At 56.9% G+C, this 17,360-nt stretch overlaps 11 protein-coding genes and 1 non-coding gene across 13 annotated transcripts; 6 read left to right on the top strand and 6 right to left on the bottom strand.

Moving 5' to 3' along the window:
- Positions 1-721, bottom strand: SDRG_05190 (hypothetical protein; the record flags this gene model as incomplete). Its single annotated transcript, XM_008610892.1, has 2 exons — positions 1-507; positions 548-721. 2 exons carry the CDS (start codon positions 719-721, stop codon positions 1-3), a joined length of 681 nt encoding a protein of 226 aa, XP_008609114.1.
- A 43-nt stretch (positions 722-764) lies between these two features.
- Positions 765-3,060, top strand: SDRG_05189 (hypothetical protein; the record flags this gene model as incomplete). Its single annotated transcript, XM_008610891.1, has 4 exons — positions 765-896; positions 943-1,208; positions 1,266-1,615; positions 1,679-3,060. The coding sequence occupies exons 1-4, from the start codon at positions 795-797 to the stop codon at positions 3,058-3,060; spliced, it is 2,100 nt and encodes a 699-aa protein (XP_008609113.1). The 5' UTR covers positions 765-794.
- Positions 3,061-3,346: 286 nt separating this feature from the next.
- SDRG_05188 (hypothetical protein) lies at positions 3,347-4,134 on the bottom strand. The gene has a single exon (XM_008610890.1). It carries the CDS (start codon positions 3,988-3,990, stop codon positions 3,457-3,459), a length of 534 nt encoding a protein of 177 aa, XP_008609112.1. The 5' UTR covers positions 3,991-4,134; the 3' UTR covers positions 3,347-3,456.
- A 232-nt stretch (positions 4,135-4,366) lies between these two features.
- SDRG_05187 (hypothetical protein) lies at positions 4,367-5,743 on the top strand. The gene has a single exon (XM_008610889.1). It carries the CDS (start codon positions 4,379-4,381, stop codon positions 5,678-5,680), a length of 1,302 nt encoding a protein of 433 aa, XP_008609111.1. The 5' UTR covers positions 4,367-4,378; the 3' UTR covers positions 5,681-5,743.
- Positions 5,694-7,547, bottom strand: SDRG_05186 (hypothetical protein). The gene is made up of 11 exons (XM_008610888.1): positions 7,365-7,547; positions 7,214-7,325; positions 7,110-7,168; positions 6,981-7,062; positions 6,867-6,913; positions 6,656-6,806; positions 6,307-6,608; positions 6,147-6,258; positions 6,018-6,100; positions 5,872-5,969; positions 5,694-5,827 (listed from the first exon to the last, which is right to left on the bottom strand). The coding sequence occupies exons 1-11, from the start codon at positions 7,538-7,540 to the stop codon at positions 5,775-5,777; spliced, it is 1,275 nt and encodes a 424-aa protein (XP_008609110.1). The 5' UTR covers positions 7,541-7,547; the 3' UTR covers positions 5,694-5,774.
- Positions 7,548-7,718: 171 nt separating this feature from the next.
- Positions 7,719-8,557, bottom strand: SDRG_05185 (hypothetical protein). Its single transcript, XM_008610887.1, has 5 exons — positions 8,450-8,557; positions 8,254-8,405; positions 8,158-8,206; positions 8,034-8,113; positions 7,719-7,984 (listed from the first exon to the last, which is right to left on the bottom strand). The coding sequence occupies exons 1-5, from the start codon at positions 8,496-8,498 to the stop codon at positions 7,835-7,837; spliced, it is 480 nt and encodes a 159-aa protein (XP_008609109.1). The 5' UTR covers positions 8,499-8,557; the 3' UTR covers positions 7,719-7,834.
- Positions 8,558-8,589: 32 nt separating this feature from the next.
- SDRG_05184 (hypothetical protein) lies at positions 8,590-9,433 on the top strand. The gene has a single exon (XM_008610886.1). The coding sequence runs from the start codon at positions 8,725-8,727 to the stop codon at positions 9,403-9,405; it is 681 nt and encodes a 226-aa protein (XP_008609108.1). The 5' UTR covers positions 8,590-8,724; the 3' UTR covers positions 9,406-9,433.
- A 777-nt stretch (positions 9,434-10,210) lies between these two features.
- Positions 10,211-11,440, top strand: SDRG_05183 (hypothetical protein; the record flags this gene model as incomplete). Its single annotated transcript, XM_008610885.1, has 1 exon — positions 10,211-11,440. The coding sequence occupies one exon, from the start codon at positions 10,211-10,213 to the stop codon at positions 11,438-11,440; it is 1,230 nt and encodes a 409-aa protein (XP_008609107.1).
- On the bottom strand, positions 11,420-12,894 carry SDRG_05182 (hypothetical protein). The gene is made up of 6 exons (XM_008610884.1): positions 12,550-12,894; positions 12,311-12,505; positions 12,152-12,266; positions 12,033-12,095; positions 11,818-11,982; positions 11,420-11,776 (listed from the first exon to the last, which is right to left on the bottom strand). Exons 1-6 carry the CDS (start codon positions 12,819-12,821, stop codon positions 11,492-11,494), a joined length of 1,095 nt encoding a protein of 364 aa, XP_008609106.1. The 5' UTR covers positions 12,822-12,894; the 3' UTR covers positions 11,420-11,491.
- Positions 12,895-13,336: 442 nt separating this feature from the next.
- Positions 13,337-13,409, top strand: SDRG_05181. Its single transcript has one exon. It is a non-coding gene; the product is annotated as a tRNA-Arg (tRNA).
- A 30-nt stretch (positions 13,410-13,439) lies between these two features.
- On the top strand, positions 13,440-15,238 carry SDRG_05180. 2 transcript variants are annotated; one of them, XM_008610883.1, is made up of 8 exons: positions 13,440-13,632; positions 13,681-13,908; positions 13,957-14,043; positions 14,092-14,186; positions 14,243-14,319; positions 14,371-14,458; positions 14,506-15,047; positions 15,095-15,238. In XM_008610883.1, the coding sequence occupies exons 1-7, from the start codon at positions 13,501-13,503 to the stop codon at positions 15,005-15,007; spliced, it is 1,209 nt and encodes a 402-aa protein (XP_008609105.1). In that variant the 5' UTR covers positions 13,440-13,500; the 3' UTR covers positions 15,008-15,047; positions 15,095-15,238. The 2 variants fall into 2 exon arrangements, with proteins under 2 accessions (XP_008609105.1, XP_008609104.1); XM_008610882.1 differs by having other exon boundaries at positions 14,506-15,238.
- Positions 15,239-15,662: 424 nt separating this feature from the next.
- SDRG_05179 (hypothetical protein) lies at positions 15,663-16,508 on the bottom strand. Its single transcript, XM_008610881.1, has one exon. It carries the CDS (start codon positions 16,486-16,488, stop codon positions 15,769-15,771), a length of 720 nt encoding a protein of 239 aa, XP_008609103.1. The 5' UTR covers positions 16,489-16,508; the 3' UTR covers positions 15,663-15,768.
- Positions 16,509-17,360: the final 852 nt, after the last annotated feature.

The raw sequence follows: 17,360 nt of genomic DNA, 5'->3' as shown, positions 1-17,360 counted from the left end.
TTACATGATCGCACAGTTTGCTCGCTTTGCTCTCTTCTTCTGTTTGGCTTCTTCGAGGCGGAGGTCTTCGGCTTCGATGGCGTCGGCGATCGCTGTCCGGTGGTCGGCCGTGTCGACGACGGTTGCGACCACGGGCGCATCGTAGAACTGCAGCTCGTACTCGCTGAGCTCGACACCAATCGCGCGCGCAGCTATCTGGTGCACACTGCGAAGCACGTTGTCGCCGCTCTGCGCCGAGAGGAGAAAGCCGCCGTGGAGCGCATGCTTTTTCACAAAGGCGTTGTGCGCGTCCAGCGACACGACGCGGAGATGGCGCAGATCGATCTTGTTGCCGACGAGGTAGACACACAATCGCTTTGAACTCGTCGGCACGACATGCAGCCAGTCGTCGAGGTCGGCAAAAGACTTGGCGTCCGTCACGTCGTAGCAAAGGAAGATGACGGTGGCGCCAAAGAGGTACTTGTCGAGCATCTTGCTCGTCATGTTTTGCCCGCCAATGTCCCAGACCTACGCCATCGTCAAATCGGTAGCTAGTAGCAGTGTCGACCTCGAGAACCACCCGCTGGTCGCGCGGGAACTGGAGCTTCTTCTCGAAAAAGTCGAGCCCGACTGTCTGCATGTACTGCTTTTCAAAACCATCGGCGACGAAGCGGGCAATGATGCTCGACTTGCCGACCGAGCCGTTCCCGAGGAGCGTGAGCTTGACGACCGGGTCGCCCATCGCGTATAGAGATCAATAGTTGTGTAAATACTTGAGCCAAAACGCCCATAGTCATAACGCCTCCGTACATACGATGCCCAAGGAGACGACCGTCGTGGCCCTGCCCACCGCGCAGCATCTCGTCACGTCGGCGCTTGCTTCTTCGTTCTTCTCCCATGGCGACCCCGAATACGAGGTACTCGCTTGCAAATAGCAGCTATCGAGGTCGTCGGATAACGTAGCCGGCGCGGCGCGACCAAATGCGGCAGAGCTGCAAGCGCGTGCGGACGTGGCGCGCTGCGGTCGTCAACCCGCTCCTCCAGCACAAGACGCGGCCCGAGAGCGGCGTCGGGAAGAAGACGAAGGAACGCCGAGTCCATATTGCGGTGCTTCTCTCGTCGATCCTCGAGGCATACGAGACGTGCGTCGTGCACTACGCGGAGACGATCGGCAAAGAATCGTTTGCAGAGTACTATGCCAACGCGATCCTGCAGCGGTCGACGAGCCGGTGCGCGCTTTTCACCTTTGAGGTTATCGATTTTTGGATTCTAAATCACGGCGATAGGAAGCACGGACTCGAACTCCTGCAAGCGACGATCGCGTCGCTCGTGCACACAACGACGCACCCGCGCATTCGGTGCTTTGCCAACCTCGTTGGCGTCACCGATCCCTTCAACCCGAAAGAAAAAACGACCCTCTTCTTGCGCGTCATCGAGCGCATGTACCGGCTCAAGACCAACGACGCTGCCAAGGGCCTCGCGACCTACGACGACATTGCATCGGTCGCGTGCGTGGTCTTTCACAGCATTGGGTTTGGCCAAGCCGCCGCGCGCCGCGTCGTGCGCGACCTCTTCCATGAACCCGACCCCTACTGGACGTTCGAGTACCTTGCGCCAACGTGCGCCGAGCTGCAGGGTGCGCGTTTCTATCGATAGATTGAAAGGTTGATAGGTCGCTACATTGATATGTATGGGTTAGTGGAGCGCGGGTGGCCAGCGGGTGCCGAGGCCGACCTCCTCGAGCAAGTCAGTCGCCTCAGCTCGTCGATGCGCAACGCGAACGGGACGCGCAAAGTCGACGGCGACGCGTTCCTCGAGCTCATCCTTGGCGCGTGGAACCACCAAGCGCAGCAGCTGTATCTCGACCTTGACCGCGCGTGCAACATGGAAGAAGCCACCCTTGCGGCGGCCATCGATGCGACGCGGCAGCAGTGTTATGACCGGGCCAACATCCCCCCCGCGACCGCGGACGAAGAAGCCATCTTTCATCAACTGCTCTCAAGGCACTGGCTCGCCGACGTCGACTTGAACGGTGTGGGGCACGCATGGCACCGGCCGTTGCGCGACGTGCAGCGACTCTACGCGAGCTACCGCGAGACGCAAGCCGCGCATAGCGGCAAGAAGCCGTGGGACTGGGAGGCGTGGCGATGGGAAGCCGACTGGGATTGGGGTGGCTTGATTGCTGCAGTGCACCATGTCGACGAGAACGCGCCCGTGCTTCATGCGTCGCCGCTGCCGCTGACCAATGACTCGGGCATCTTGGACCTTGCCGAGTGCATGCTGGGCGATCGCAATATGCAGAAGATGGGCCAATTCCTCCAGCTACCGACGCGCAAGCTGCACACGCTCCGCGTCCGCGGCAACGACGTCCGCGACAAGGGCTGCGAGGCCATCGTCCACGCGGTTCACAGCAGCCAACCGAGCGTGCTCGAGCTCGATTTGTCCGATAACGCCATCGGCGCCATTGGTGCCCGCGCGCTCCGCGACGTCCTTTCGTCGAAAACGTGTCGCCTTCAAGTGCTCTGCCTCGACAACAACAAGCTCGGCAACCTTGTCGGCAAGGCGCTCATGGAGGACATTGCGTCGTCGAATCGGTCCCTGCGAACGCTCTCGCTGCGCCGGAACGAGCTCAGCTGCGGCCACGCGGTCGCCCACCTTCTCCGCGTGCACCCGACCATCAAGCGCTTGGATTTATCGTGGAACATCTTTCGTGGACTGCACATCGTGCCCATGGCAGCGGCGCTCACCGACAACGGGACGCTGAACGAGCTGGTCTTGAGCTACAACGCGGCGGGGGACATGGGCTTTGCAGCGCTCACCAAGGCACTTGGGACCAACAAGGTGCTACGGCACCTCGACGTGGGTCATAATAACGTGCTCGCGATCCTCGACATGAAGCAGTTGCTCAAGGCGCTGTCGCACCACGCTTCGCTCGAGACGCTCGTGCTCTGCGGCAACCCGCTGGGGTGTAGTGTCGTGGCGACGCTGGAAAAAGACACGGCGGGCAGTCGCGTGCACGTGCACATGAGCGGCTGCTCGCACCTCTCGAGCTCGACGTACCAACTGCCGGGCGCGCAATAAGACGTCATCGAATGACTCATGCAACGTGTCAATATGCGGTAAGTGAACCGTCAATGGAGACCGCTGGGCAGAGTGGGAGTGCCAGCAAGATTCGTCCAGACGAGAAGTGACGCATCAACACGGGAATGATGTCGCTTCAAGAGCAATATCCTGCTGAACAGCATAGCATAGCACTGTACTCAAATGCAACTGTGGGCACCCCTGCGCCGATCGCCTTTGCAGTTGGCTTCAACACGAAGCTCCTTCGTCCGCGCAGCAATCATGCGTTGAAGCTACGGCCAAGACGCAGTGGTTCAAGCCTTCGTCATGTCAAAAGGACGGTGTTACTAGACTGTACATTGTTTTATTGTATACTAAACCGGAGATTGCACGCACACAAAACATGGAAGCGCAGCTTCATGGCTCGAGCATCGCCGTGTCGTCACATGGTCGTGCATTCGCGGGCGGTACCCAGCTGCGCTCGGACGCGACCCAGCTCTGGTCGGACGCCGTGCCACTCCGGTTGGAGTGGAGGCTCCGAGAGCTCTCAATGTACTCCATGGCCGTGCGCAATTCCGTCTCGCGTTCTTGGAACCGAAGGCGCTCGCGCTTGAAGAGGTGGCGCTGGTAGACTTGCCAGACCATGGCGAGGAGGATCGCGACTACGCCGACAACAGCAACGACGCTCAAGAGCTGACAGGCCACGGGGTTGCAGAACGGCGCACTCAGCGGCACCGAGTCGCTCGTGATCGTCGAGCCGCCCGTGTCGTTGCGTATTGAGGCAGCCGTCGTGTTGATCGTGGTTGGCAGCATTTCGAGCATCGAACGGTTCATAATGTGGTGCTGTCGTCGGCGCACATGCGTAAGCGCACTCGTGGCCTCGAGCGCCCGCGACGCATGTATGGCGAACCGTACTGGGGCCATGGCTTCGATCGATTCGGAAGTGCACATGTGTCTCGGACGTTGGCTCCGGTAGGAGATGCGCGTGGTCGGCGCCGACGAACGTTCCGTGGCGAGATGGCATGTCGCCAGCGATGGGCCTTTCCAAAGCCACTGGCGACTGGCGTTAGCATCTTGAGCGTGTACCGGTACAAGTAATATTGCTAACCGAATAATAGATATATACGGGACATAGATCCGACGCCAGCCGCTCGAGTTGCCAGCACTTCAACTGCACTTGGATCGAAATAGATATCGTCCACATTCATTGGCTGAAATGCCACCATGGTCGATGTATGATTGGCGGAAAGCCCGCCGTTGTATATCGATGATTGGATAAAAATAGAATTGTGGCGCGTTGACACGCATGAGCCATATTCAATTGCCATTTTCGGCTGCCATGGACACAGGAACCTTGCCGGATGCAGTGCCGTTCGTCCCCGGGCTTCTCTATTACGTGGCGGTCCGCGACACCGAGGTGCCGCGCCCGAGCCCGTCCCGCACCGTGTTTTCCATTGACAAGCAGCTCTTGTATGCCAATTTCTACCTCGACTTTGGCCCCCTCAACCTCGGCCAAACCTTTCAATTTTGCCACATTCTCAACCACGAAGTGGCAAAAGCCAAGGCGTCGTCCAAAGAAATTGTGTTTTACTCGGCCCACGATGGCAAGCGGCGCGCGAATGCCATCTGTCTCTTGGGCTGCTGGGGCATCCTCTTCAACGGCATGTCGGCGGTGGACGCCTTTGCGCCGTTCCATGGCCTCGCGCTGCCCAGCTTTCACGATGCGACGCCGTCCATTTGCCTCTTCAAGCTCACGGTGCTCGACTGTTTGCGCGGCCTCGAGAAGGCGCTGTCGTGCAAGTACCTATCGCCCGAGACCTTCAACATTGAAGAATACCAGCACTACGAACAAGTCGAGCACGGCGATTTGAATTGGCTCTCGCCAAAGTTCATTGCGTTTGCGGGCCCGTACGACGAGTACAAGCAAACGATCGAAGGGTACATCTCGCTCACGCCCGAGCATTATCTTCCGTACTTCAAAGCGCACAACGTGACGCTCGTCGTCCGGCTCAACGAAAAACTCTACGACGAGAAGCGGTTCCTTGACGCAGGGATTGACCACCTCGAGCTCTATTACCCTGACGGTGGCAACCCGCCCGAGGCCATTTTGCTCCAGTTCATCCAAGCCTGCGAAGCCACGCGCGGCGCGGTCGCGGTGCACTGCAAGGCCGGCCTCGGGCGCACGGGCACATGCATTGGCGCGTACATTATGAAGCACGACAAGTTCTCGGCCAAAGAGTGCATTGGGTGGCTGCGCCTCTGTCGCGCCGGCAGCGTCATTGGCCCGCAGCAGCAGTACATGGAGTCGATCGAGAAGAAAATGTGGCTTGCCAAGCGCCCAATGACCGACGACGACGATGCTAACAACGACGGAAGCTCGGCCGAGTCGCACATTGTCGCGGTGTCGCCATGCAAAACCAAGCAGCGCACAAGTGCCAACATCTTCCGGTCGAGTTCCCCAGCGGTCGTTGTGCCGGGTGCATCGTTGGTCAAGGCCAACCGCGCGGCACTGGCGCTGAGTCTCCCGGTCAATGTCAACGCTGTCAGTAGTGCCACAGCGATGGAACCGTCGCCCAAAACCCAAGGTGACAACCTCATTGAGCTCAAGCACGGCCGGCTCAAGAGCCCCGTCAAGCCGTAAACAGAAAAAAATGAACAAATTTCGCATTATTTGCTATGTATGGATAATATTGTCTTGTTGCCACCCGTGGTGTTTTCCATGCAGTACAGGGGCGCTACGCGCTGCCCGTTGGGAGCTTTCGGAGCGGGTTGCGCTTGAAGTCGGCGCCTACGCCATGACTTGCGTGTGCGAAGAGGGAGATGCAGTATTACCTAGAAGCGACGAATAGAGGCAACGCTCGTCCTTGCCGATGAGACCGTCGCGGTAGACGAGATCAAAGCCTCCGACGCGATCTTCCTTTGCCTTGGACCTGCAACGTCCATGATACAACATTACGCAGCGTGAAAATGTGTCGTACTTGTTTTCGAGGTCGATAATGTCCAACATGTCGTTGAGCATGCCGCACTTGAGCTGGTAGTCGGCCGACGTGTTGGCCGAGAGCTAGCATAATTTCATATTTATAAATTGAGAAGATGCGACGACGTACGGAGGGCGATGCGTTGACTTCGAGGAGCCACGGCTTGAGGTTTTCGTCGATCATGATGTCGTAGCCGTAGAGCTCAAAGCAGTGCTTGTCGCTGATAATGATCTTTTCGACGCTATTGCATCGAACAGGATAATGTAGTCAGTACAAAGATAAGAAATACCTCTGGAGCGAGCGCACAATGACCATTTGGATTTCGTAAAAGAGCTGGTCGATGCGCGCGCAGCCGTGCTTGGACATCATGTAGAGCTTGAGGCTCTTCAAGTCCCACTTGCCGCCGTGTTTTTTGTTGTAATTTTCCGACGTTTTCTGAATCGCGACGTTGGTCAAGTGAATAAACGAATTCTCAATGTCGCTCGCGTTGTTCGAGTAGCGCGAGTTGGTGAAGCGCGCAAAGCCGCTCCGGTACATATAAATCTCGAGCGGCGAGAAGCTCGTGACGAGCGCATACAAGCGCAAATCAAACTACAGGCCACCTCGTATCAATCTATCAACACGATACAACCCCACACCTTTTTGCCGCCGACCAAATACGGGTTGGAGATGTACTTTTGCACGACGTACGTCTCGACTTGCTGGTTCTCGGGCTTGTACCGGTAGTCGGTGCGCCAATCGCTGATTTGGCTCAGCTTTGTAAAGAGGAAAATGCCTTTGCCTTGGGCCCTGCGCGAATGGTCGTTTGCTCGTTCTCCACAATGCACGAAAGCAAATATATGAACGTACTTGCCGATCGGCTTCATAATCCAGATGCCTTGGTTGCGCTTAAACTCCTACACACGACATTATTGCATAGAGCGTGATAGACAATATTGTCTAACAGACAATATTGACTCGTACCTCGACAAACATGGAATATTCGCCCGGGAGGATGTACGTGATCGGGAAAAAGTCATACGGGTATTCCTCGGTACTGCGCTCACTAGACGCGCGCATTTCACACCATTTGTCCCACGACAAACCACCTACTTGCGTTGCGCCCGACGCGCGCGCTTGAGGTTCTTGATCAAAAGGTCCTTTCGGCAGAGCTAGACACACATGATACGACGGCAGGTAGCTGGCGCACGTCCTACCTCGCGGCCATTGCGGAAATGGTTGACCTTTTGCGTCACTTCCAAGTGCACCGTGTCAAGCACATCGTAGATGAACTCGCGGTCGGCCCAGTAAAAGTCCCAGTCCGTGTCGCTATAGCACTTTGACGCAGCGGTGCATGACAATATATACCTTTCTTTCCAGCCGCGCCGAAGCATCGCGTCGTAGATCGTATTGCGAAATGTGGTTTTGAAGCGAATGACGCCGCCATTCGTGGCCGTCGACGCCTTGGCTTTGGCGGCTTTGGCTGCTTCGGCGGCGCGGCTCTGGCGGGCACGCGTCGCCGCGTCCGTCTTCTTCTCGCTCATTCGAAACCACCGACTAGTGTCCGTTTTACTATCTCTGTGGGTTTTCTATCAACTTGATACTGTTCCTAGGTCGTGGGATAACTACTGTAGTTAGCGCATAACTTGTGGGAGCCAACACACGTGTCTACATGAATGTCAGCAACCAAGAGAAGAAGAGAACGTATTGTTGGTGCCATTATTCAGGACAATTATGCAAAATCAATATATTGCAACATCAATATATTGTATGTAAACGAAAATTCAATTATCCAATTCACACTCATCGAGCAGCGGAATGGGCCTCATGTCCAAGTGTTAGTTGTAGCGGACGCCGCCCATAAACGTGCGTGCGTCCGGAGCGGACCCGTTGAACTCGGCGTTGGAAAAGTCAAAACCCGGGTTTTCCTGCTGGAAGCGCTCGAGCAGCAGCTTCTTTTGCACTTCGTCCTTTGTCAGCGGGTCCAGCTACACCAATGTCGCTACTAGACGCCTCGTCGCAGCAACGCCAGCGTACCTCGCCGTGGCCGACAAACACCGCGTCCCACGTCAAGCCTTTCTTCATCTTTTGCAAGTTGATGTTGAGTTCGCCACCGTCTACTCGATGCGATGGGATCATCCTATGGAGGACGACGGCCTACCGAGCATCCAGTAGCTCTCGGCCACGACGACTTGGCTCGTCAGCTCGTGCTACACGTAGCGTCAGATACCATGGCACCTATCATATATGCAGATACGTCGAGGTAGCGCTCGGCGTTGCCCTTGATGCCCAGCATGACGTGGCTGGGCGCGATCGTGCAGAGCAAGTGGCTCGCGGTCACGCCCGGCGGCGGCTTGATGAAGATGTTGACCTCTTCAAGCGACTGCTCCCACTCGTAGATCACTTGGCCTAGCATATGCGCCCATGAGCCCGCGCGCATCCTCATGCTCTACCTTGGTGCTTGAAGGCGCGCCGCCCCGCATGGATCGCTTGCTTTGCCATGACCTCGATTGGCACGTGTCCGCAAACGGCGGCCGGGCATCCGGATACGACCAAACTCCAAACCTCAAACTCAAACACCGATCTTTCTCGCCTTCGAATTCGAAATTTCGTGGTTGGATTCGTCGTCTTTCCACTGCAGTGCCCACTTTGCACTGCAAAGTCGTCGACCGTTTCTTCATTTCTTGGTGCTATCAAATCTTATTGTCACATCCAACGACTTATAGCCATGGACAATGTCGACGCGCTCGTCCAAAAGCTCTGTCGAGCTGTCCAGCCCGAGGCTGAGGCCGACCGTCCCTTCCTCTTGCTCCACGAAGTCCAAGCGCTCGCCGCCGGCAATGGCCTCGCTCCACTCACGAGCGTCGACCTCATGCATGTGGGCTTGCTACTGGAGTGGAACTGGCGATTCCAAGAGGCGCCGGTGGACGGTCACTTCAGGATATCGGACCTCGTATCCCTCGTGCGCGCCGTGATCGCGGACGAACGTACGCTCAAGCACCCTGTGCCATCGTACTTTGCGTACATCAAGGAAGCGCGCAGTCTATTGAGCATGTGGCAACTGGTCACGCACAGCGGGACGTCGTCGGACGATGGCTTGGAGCGCGTCGTGTCGTGGGTCATCGCTTCACTGCGCGCTTCGGCAAGCCACCAGCAGCAGTTGCAAGTGGTCGGCGACATCGAGTACGTCCACACCGACTGCAGTCGCTTGCTCGAGTGCCTCTTCGAGTGGCAGCCCCTGGCCTGGAAGGACGCGCTCGACGCGGAAGGTCGCGCCCAAGGCCTCGTGTATGTGGCCGACCATCTCCCGCTACCGCTCTTGCAACTCTTTCTAAGGCACTTTCTGGTCGCGTGGACGACGCAGCTGAGTAAGTATGGCATTACGAAGAGCAGTTTAGCTCGGGCGTAATCAATGCTACCAGACGATGCGTACGACACTCTTATCGGGTTCAGTCGACGCACGAGACAGCACAAGGGTCTCGCAAGCGTCAGAAAAAGGGGGCGGCGCGGAGACGCTGTCTCTTTGAGGAAAAAGGAGTTGGCACACCAGTGAGCCTTGGATACTGTGTTGATCAAGCTGATACGCGGCAGAGATCACTGCAGCCTTTCCACGATGCACATTTGAGGATGCAGCGCCGACTCGTGCTCGACTTTGATCTTGGTTGTAATATTTCAAGTCGGGAGGGTTCGCGGGCGAGAGAGACGACGACTGTACCTGACTGTACCTGCTATTTCTTCTTTTTCTCGGACGCGGAGGAACAAGGAAGCCGACTTTTTGTTGAAGGGACAGACAATAACTCGCGTTCTTCTCTTGGCGCCAAAAACACCTTGGACAGAGTTGCTCGACGCTGGTGAAATGGATATTTCTCAAGGAAGCGAGAGGACAATATTGCACATTTGAATGCATTCTGCAATGTACACGTATATACATGGCAGGCGTTTACCAGCCACGAGGTCACGCGTTGCATAGAGCAGGTCGTGCTTGCGCGTCTTCGTCGAGTCTCATAATCGCGAATCGGTCGGTAGCGTCGCGTCGCCCCGGCAGTGTGCGTCTCGGATTGGTGCAATCTTTCGATTTGCGCGATTTCCATTGGCCAATTGATTCAAAAATAATGAAACGTCACTTTTTGATTGGCTCCTGCGATGATGACGGAAGAGGAAGTTGGTTACCCCTGAGGTGTGGACAGACTTGCTTTGTCAACTTCGAGCTCACGATGGCTAAGAAGGCAGCCAAGTCGACGCCCGCCAACGCCACCAAGGCCGTGCCGCCGGCCGCCGACGCCAAGAGCCCGGCCGTCGTCGCGTATGAGGCCGAGCTCCGCGAGCAGCGCAAGAAGCTCACGCTCTTTCGCCGGCCGCTCGCCGTGCTCTACCACTTCTCGATCGTCCTTGTCGGCTTTCTCAAGTGGTTTGCCATCTACCTCGTGCAGCACAACGTTACGCGCTTCGTGGCGCTGCCGCTCTTCTTGATCTGGCTCGGCGCGACCAAGACCGACGGCGAGCACCAAGTGCTCTTGGCCCAGTTCAACACGTACGTCGAGTTTGTCGTGTGGTGGGTCGGGCTCGGCGTGCTCTCGTCCGTGGGCCTTGGCACGGGCATGCACTCGGGCATTCTCTTCCTCTTCCCGCACATCTTCCTCGTCGTGCAGGGCGCCGAGATCTGCCAGTCGCTCGACTTTGACACGTTCCACCACACGTGGTTCCGGTCGTTTGAAGCCAACTGCGCGAGCGTGCCAGCATCGAGCTCGGTGACGTTTGCCAAGATCTTTCTCAAGGTCTTTCTCCCAAGCATGCTCTGGGGCGCGGGCACGGCCATGGGCGAGATCCCGCCGTATGCTCTCAGCCGCGCCGCGCGCCTCGCTGGCCAGCGCAACGAAGAGTTTGAGGAAATCGCCGAGTCGTCGTCCGAGTACAACGTCATGAACCGTATGAAGGACTGGATGATCGGGTTCCTCCAGCGCCACGGCTTTTGGGGTGTCCTCCTCATGTCGGCGTGGCCCAACATGGCGTTCGACCTCTGTGGTATTTGCTGCGGCCACTTCTTAATGCCGTTCTGGACCTTCTTTGGCGCGACGCTCATCGGGAAGGCGCTCATCAAGGTCAACATGCAGGCCGCGTTCTTCATCACGATCTTCACGGACGCGCACATGAAGCAGATTGAGCAGTTTATCGGCGCTGTCACGCCAACGTCGTGGGCGCTCGACCAAAAGGTCAGCGACTTTCTCCTTGAATGCCGCAACAAGTTCCACGCTGCGTCGGACTCGGCCAAGCTTGCCCACGAGACGGGCGCCGAGGGAAGCTCGAGCCTCATCTCGCAGCTCGGGTCGCTCGTCATGGTGGCCTTTATGGGCTTCTTCGCGATCTCGTGCATTGAGCAATTCGCGCAGCAGCACGCGGCCGAGGAAGACGCCGTCAAGGTCGAGGCGTTTGCCAAGTCGCAGTAAAAGAGTTATGGCCTCCAAGAATACGTTTGTAATAAGACCTGTCTTGCGCCATTATTTGGTCTTTTTCGTCGATTTTGGCTTTTCACTACGCCGCTTCTTGTCATTTCGCTGGAGCTCCTCCAAGCGAAGTTTGCTCGCCTGGGCCTTCTCGATGTCGTTGGCGCGGAGTTCGATGAGGTCGTCGCGATAGCGGCAGTCGGACGGAAGCGCAACTGGCACGGGTACTGGCAGCGCGACCGGCGCCGTCGTCACGTCCCAGACGACGTTGCCGTCGAACCGTAGCTGTGAGAGCCACGAGCCTTGGATCTTGATGTGGACGCTGGGCTTGGTGCCCTTCTAGACACCAAGTTGAGTTTTGAACGCGCGCCGGACGGTACCTTGAGGTTGTGGATCGATCCTTTGATGTCGTCGCCGGCCGACCGGCCAAAAATGCCATCGTTCCCGTCAAAGTCCAGCGAGCCGCCGAGGCCGGCTGTCGCGTCGGCAAACCGTGCGACGCCTGTCCACTCGACGAGACGGTCGCCGAGCATGACGCCTCCCATCTACCATCACCCATGGATCGATGCGTGATGATGCACTGGCGATCGTCAACCTTGAGCTGCGGCACTTCATATTTGACTTTGCCGTTGGGACACTCGAACGTGGTCGTGCCGTTCTACCATATTTGTTCAATTTGGCTGCACAAAGTCAAAGTGTCTTCTTTGAAAATACTTGGAAATTGGTGATCGTGTTGCCCGACATGGACGACTCGAATTCGTACCGCCCGTGGAGCGAGTACGATTCTTTGGGCCCGAGGACAAGGAACGCCGCGACCGGCGGATGGTGCCTATGTAGCGTATAGAGGAGCGTCGACCGGATCCAAGCACGTACTGTACGTGCTCCATGTAGATCAGCGTGCCGTCGTGCAAGCTGCTCTCGTACGTTTCGCCCAAGATCGGGTTGAATGGTTTGTTTTGGTTGACGCAGCAGTGCAGACCGCTGACGACAAACGCCATGACATTCGTCAGACGCTCGATGGCGTCCATGGTTGTCGCGGCCTTGGTTAAATACGTTGGTGCATACGACCTAGACATAGGAGGTCAGGAATGCATGAGGACATATTGTGGTACCAGGCTTCCGCGACCCGCTCGAGAAGCGAGCGCGGCTCAAAGACGCGGATTGGAAGCGAGAGCCGCACCGCAAGCTTCCCGCTCAGGAGCTGCGCGCCCAGCTGCACCATGACATCCTTGACGACGCCTTGCTGTTTCTTTAGAACAACCTTGTCGTCAAACACAAGGCCGCCTTTTTTGTTGGGCTTGAAGCCCGCGAGCCAATTCATGCGATCTTGACCCACGGGGGCTGGCGGTGGCGCACTCCGCGGCTGAATGGTCGGCGAGCTCATGCGTGCGCGGGAATGCACCGACTCGGTAATGCCTGGCGCTACGAGCAAGGCGACCGTGAATGCGCCATCTTGGGCAACGGCCGCTTTTCGGATTCACGACATGTGATTGGGCCAAATTGGCGCCAAAACGCCTCTTCAACGCCTGCGTCTTATTTATAAAGGAAATCTCATGAATACGACGTCTATTGGCGAGTCCTGCTGCGAAAAGGTAGCTGGTCATTCACACACCCACGCGTCAAACAAGCAACAGATCCCCTGGCACTGCTGGCAACTCTGCGATGAACTACAAAACACAAATACCGGTATTCAGCAGAGATCCATCACGCAAGAGACCGAAGAATTACGCCAAGAATTACACTACGATACGAGTAAAGATCAAGCAGTTGACGACGAGACTCGCATCCTACTACGTCATGACCAAGGGATTATTATATCCCTTGGTCATGACCCATGCTACCTGTAGCAGAAAAAGTGGCAATTTGATACTAGTATTGTTTCCGACGCCTTTCAAGCAAGTCCTTGTGGCCTAATGGATAAGGCATCGCTCTCCGAAGGCGGAGATTGCGGGTTCGAGTCCCGTCAAGGACTGTTTTTATTTTTTATTTGGTCATTTTAACTCCAACATTTGTGCCACTCGTTTTCGAGTCTGTTTTTTTGCGACTTTGCACCACCGCGTACCATGCTGCGTCGCATCGTTCGCCGCGCGCCGCTTCGCGCCTTCTCTAGCCAGGCGCCGCCGTCCCAAGGCTTCAAGGTCACGGGGTCGTTTGTCGCCAACGAGGCCAAGGAGGTCGCCAAGCTCCTCTTTGGCGTACGTCCGCACATCCCAAAGCAATCGTGTGTGATATCGGCGTCGTAGACGGTGACGTTCATCACGGGCACGACGCTCATTGGCGGCTATGTGGTCGAGAACTACAAGCATATGCATCCGCTGACGCCGCCGGGTGAGCTCCTCGACATTGACGTCGACGGCCACAGCGGTCGTGTTCACACGCGCGTCTACCGCCACGCGACGTCGCCTGTCGTCGTGCTTCTCGATGGCAGCGCCGGCGAGACGTCCTTCGACTTTGAAAAGGTTGCGCCCAAGGTAGGCAACGCGATATACACCTCGTATCGACATTACCGTGCGTTCTAGCTCGCTGAATTTGCGACCGTGATCGCGATCGACCGCCCGGGCCTCGGCTACTCGACGCCCGGTGCGCTCCCGCGGTCCGTTGACACGGTACCTTGTATCCTGCTACAGCTTTGCATGTGACCATGCGCTGCGTAGATCTCCAAGGAGTACATGGCGGTGCTTGCCCAGCTCGACGTCGCCAACAAGCAGCTCGTGCTCGTCGGCCACGGCAACGGCGGCTACAACATGCGGTACGACCGCATCTACTGTCTCGATCGTCTTTTGTACTGATGCATTCCTACGACAGTCAGCTCGCTGCGGACCTTCCGTCGTCGTCGCTCTCGCTGCAATGCGACGGTCTCGTCTTGGTCGACGCCCTCCACGGTACCTGCATATGGGTTTGCCATTACGAATTGGGCTCACGGCGAGAGCTAGAGTCGGTGCGCGGCCGCATGGACGCCATTGCGCCTGCGATCCAAGCGGCCTTGGCCAAGCGCGAAGAGAACCCTGCCACGCTGCTCCGGTATCCGCCTGTCTTTTTCAATGTATCAAGTGTTTTCTTGCATGTAGGTACTCGCACTGGGGTCTTCTCCGACTCGTGCATTGGATGCAGCAAAAGCGCAACGCGCAGCGCTTCACGCCGGACGCGCGATTGTTTGTCGACTCGTTCGCGCCGTCGCCGCCCCACCGCCGCGGTGTTTCGCACGAAGCCAACGCCGTTGCGCGCACCGAAGCTCATTTTCTGCAGTCGCCGCCGCCGACGCTCGCGGTGCCGCTCGTTGTGCTCTCGCACGAGACCAAGGACATGTTTGCGACTATGCTCTTCGAGCCTGACGTCGAACCGGCGATGCTGACGGCCATGGAGGCCGCGTGGAACGAAGGCCAGTGTGCGCTGCTTGGTGTGAGCAGCGAGTCGGTCGCGCACCGCATTGTGCCGGGCACCGACATCCCGCACGAAAAGCCCGAAGAGCTCATCGCAGCCGTGCTCGCTGTCGTCAACGAGGTGCAAGGCAAGCCCGAAGGCGGTGTCGCGACACTCACGACCACCGTCTGCGACGTCGCCTCGGCGTAAACGTTTGACGATACCGTATATTGGCTGCATCATAGCAAGGGTATAGCATCTCTTATACGAGTATACCCTTGATCATAGACACTGTAGCCCATTTGGCAACATGCTGGCTGTCCCTTTGCTTGGTAGCACCTGTAGAGAACGGTGCAGTTGTTGCGGATAAGATCGGCATCGGCGTCGTCTCGACAGTAGCGCTTCTCAGAGACGCGAGCGCATGTGTAGCTTCAAGACGCTTACTGCATTTCCTTGGCGAGACTGGAGTATCTCGGTACTCGGTGCTGCATCGTCGTCCACGCTGCTGCACTGGTGCAGGTCGAGGGCAGAGGGCGCACCAAGGTGGGCGTCGTTGAGTGCGGCGTTGAAAAGGGGAGTGATCGATGACAGGCCTACATAGTCAAGGGAGAAGGGTAGCCAACCGCGGCTACACGAGTCTCACCGTTCATAGTCGACAGGGCGCCGGCTTGCGACTACCCTGCCGTATGTCGCGGTGCCGTGCGACGGGCGGGGTAAACTAACTAAATGGGCTGGAAATGCGGCCAGCGACTCGATCTCGCTTCTACGACAAAGTCACTTTTGTACAATTTTCAAGTCCAAACCTCTTCCGCTGCCCTTTGCACGAAATAGAATTGTGCAAGTATCGAGATGGAGCCGTCGAGGGTTGATGTTAACGCTAGAAGCGAACGAATTATACAAGGTTAAATAAACTAGGTTCTACTGCATAGATTGGGTGTTGCTATTCGTGGCGATCAAGCGAGAAGCATTGCTCAAGCACGACCGTACAGAACGCGGAACCGCTTCAGCAACTGGATCGGCGACGCCACCGACAAGAGGTTGATCACGTACGCCGGCATGTAGCCGCCGAGGTCCATGTGCACGATCAGCGTCACCGAGCACGACGTCGGCGTCAACGGACGAACAATGTACCCCGACACGTGCGTGTGCGCGCGCACAAAATGCTTGTCGACCGGCACGCTGTCGTGCTCGACGCTCTTGGTGCCAATGACAATGGACCCGTCGTCGAGGCGCTGCTCGCTCGTCACAACAAGAAAGTCGCGCGCCGTCGTCGGAAACACCGGCTTGGCCTGCACATACCGGATCGTCTTGGTCTCGGCCGGGTTGAGCGCCTCGATGATGCGGCAGTTGTCGGTCATCTCGTCAAAGATGTGCATCTGCTGTGGGTCGTTGAGCTTGGACGCGAGGTCGTTGGCGCTGCAGTGGACCGTGGTCGTGGCCTTGATGGCGTTCCAGGGCGAGTGGGCGTTGACACCGCGGTCGACAGAGACGCCGTCGGTGACCTTGACGTGGGTCCAGGTGGTGGTCTTGTCGGAGCCGTCGTCTTTGGCAAGGATGTCAAAGATGCTTTGGTCGGCGAGGTCGAGGTAGTGGTTGGTTTGGGACTTGTCCATCGACGATATGTTGCTGCTGCGGTGGTTTGGAAAATGCAAAGTGAGGAAAAGGCAAAGTGAGCTTCCGTGGACGACCATTTATCGATGGGACGCCGAACGTCGCGGCCTGAGACAAGGGCTCGTAAACATGCGCAGGATATCGGCACCGGATTGCGTCGCCGCGACACGCGACCACCAAGAGCGTCATTTTTCACATGTGAAAAATGTGAAAAGCAACGATTTTGAATGGCGCGTTTTGATTGGTCGAGACAAAAAGAAAGATCCGCGAATTCGTCGTTTTGTTCTGCCAGACGCGCGCTGAAGTCGCGAGACGACAAGGACGATCGGTGGTCGCCGACGAGACACAGGACGTAGGCACGGTCGTCGCCAATCGCGCTGACGTGATGCACCCTCCTTTCACAGCTTCACGTCGCACGACGGCGCCAGTCGGCAGCGAATGTACGGCATGTAAACTGGCGTGACAGCATTCGCCTCCATATACATCGACATGGTGTTGTCTCTACACTAACTCTAGTTGATGTGCCTCCAGTGCAGTTGAATTTAGGCTGATTTGGCGCAAGATTGGCACTGGAACATCGCTTGCCACAATGCTTTATGCGCTCATGTACGGGCAGTTGACTAGTATATTGAGGCTGTCACACCTGAGGAGCTGCATGGCGGAGCTCTAAACTCGCAAGGTTGCTAAGGGGTTATTGATAACTCACTCGGCGCTGAGAGGAGTCCCTATATATACTGTAGTATTTCACTACCTGTCCTTGGGCACGGTGGGTAGGTTCGTTCAGCGACAAGTTCATCTCCAATGCCAACTCGTGCGCCCTTGTCGATCGTAGCTAACTGTGTTTGGCTAGACGTTTACAAAGCGCTTCGTTCAGAGCAAACCAATACAATGCTGTTCAACTTGTCTTCTGTACCGCACATGCCAGAGGTACATTTGAAGCGGTTTGGTTAAA

The sequence above is a fragment of the Saprolegnia diclina genome (assembly GCF_000281045.1).
Source record: "Saprolegnia diclina VS20 unplaced genomic scaffold supercont1.13, whole genome shotgun sequence".
Classification (NCBI taxonomy): domain Eukaryota; phylum Oomycota; class Saprolegniomycetes; order Saprolegniales; family Saprolegniaceae; genus Saprolegnia; species Saprolegnia diclina.
Note: the sequence above shows the minus strand (reverse complement) of the source record. Positions and strands in the feature narration are given on the sequence as shown.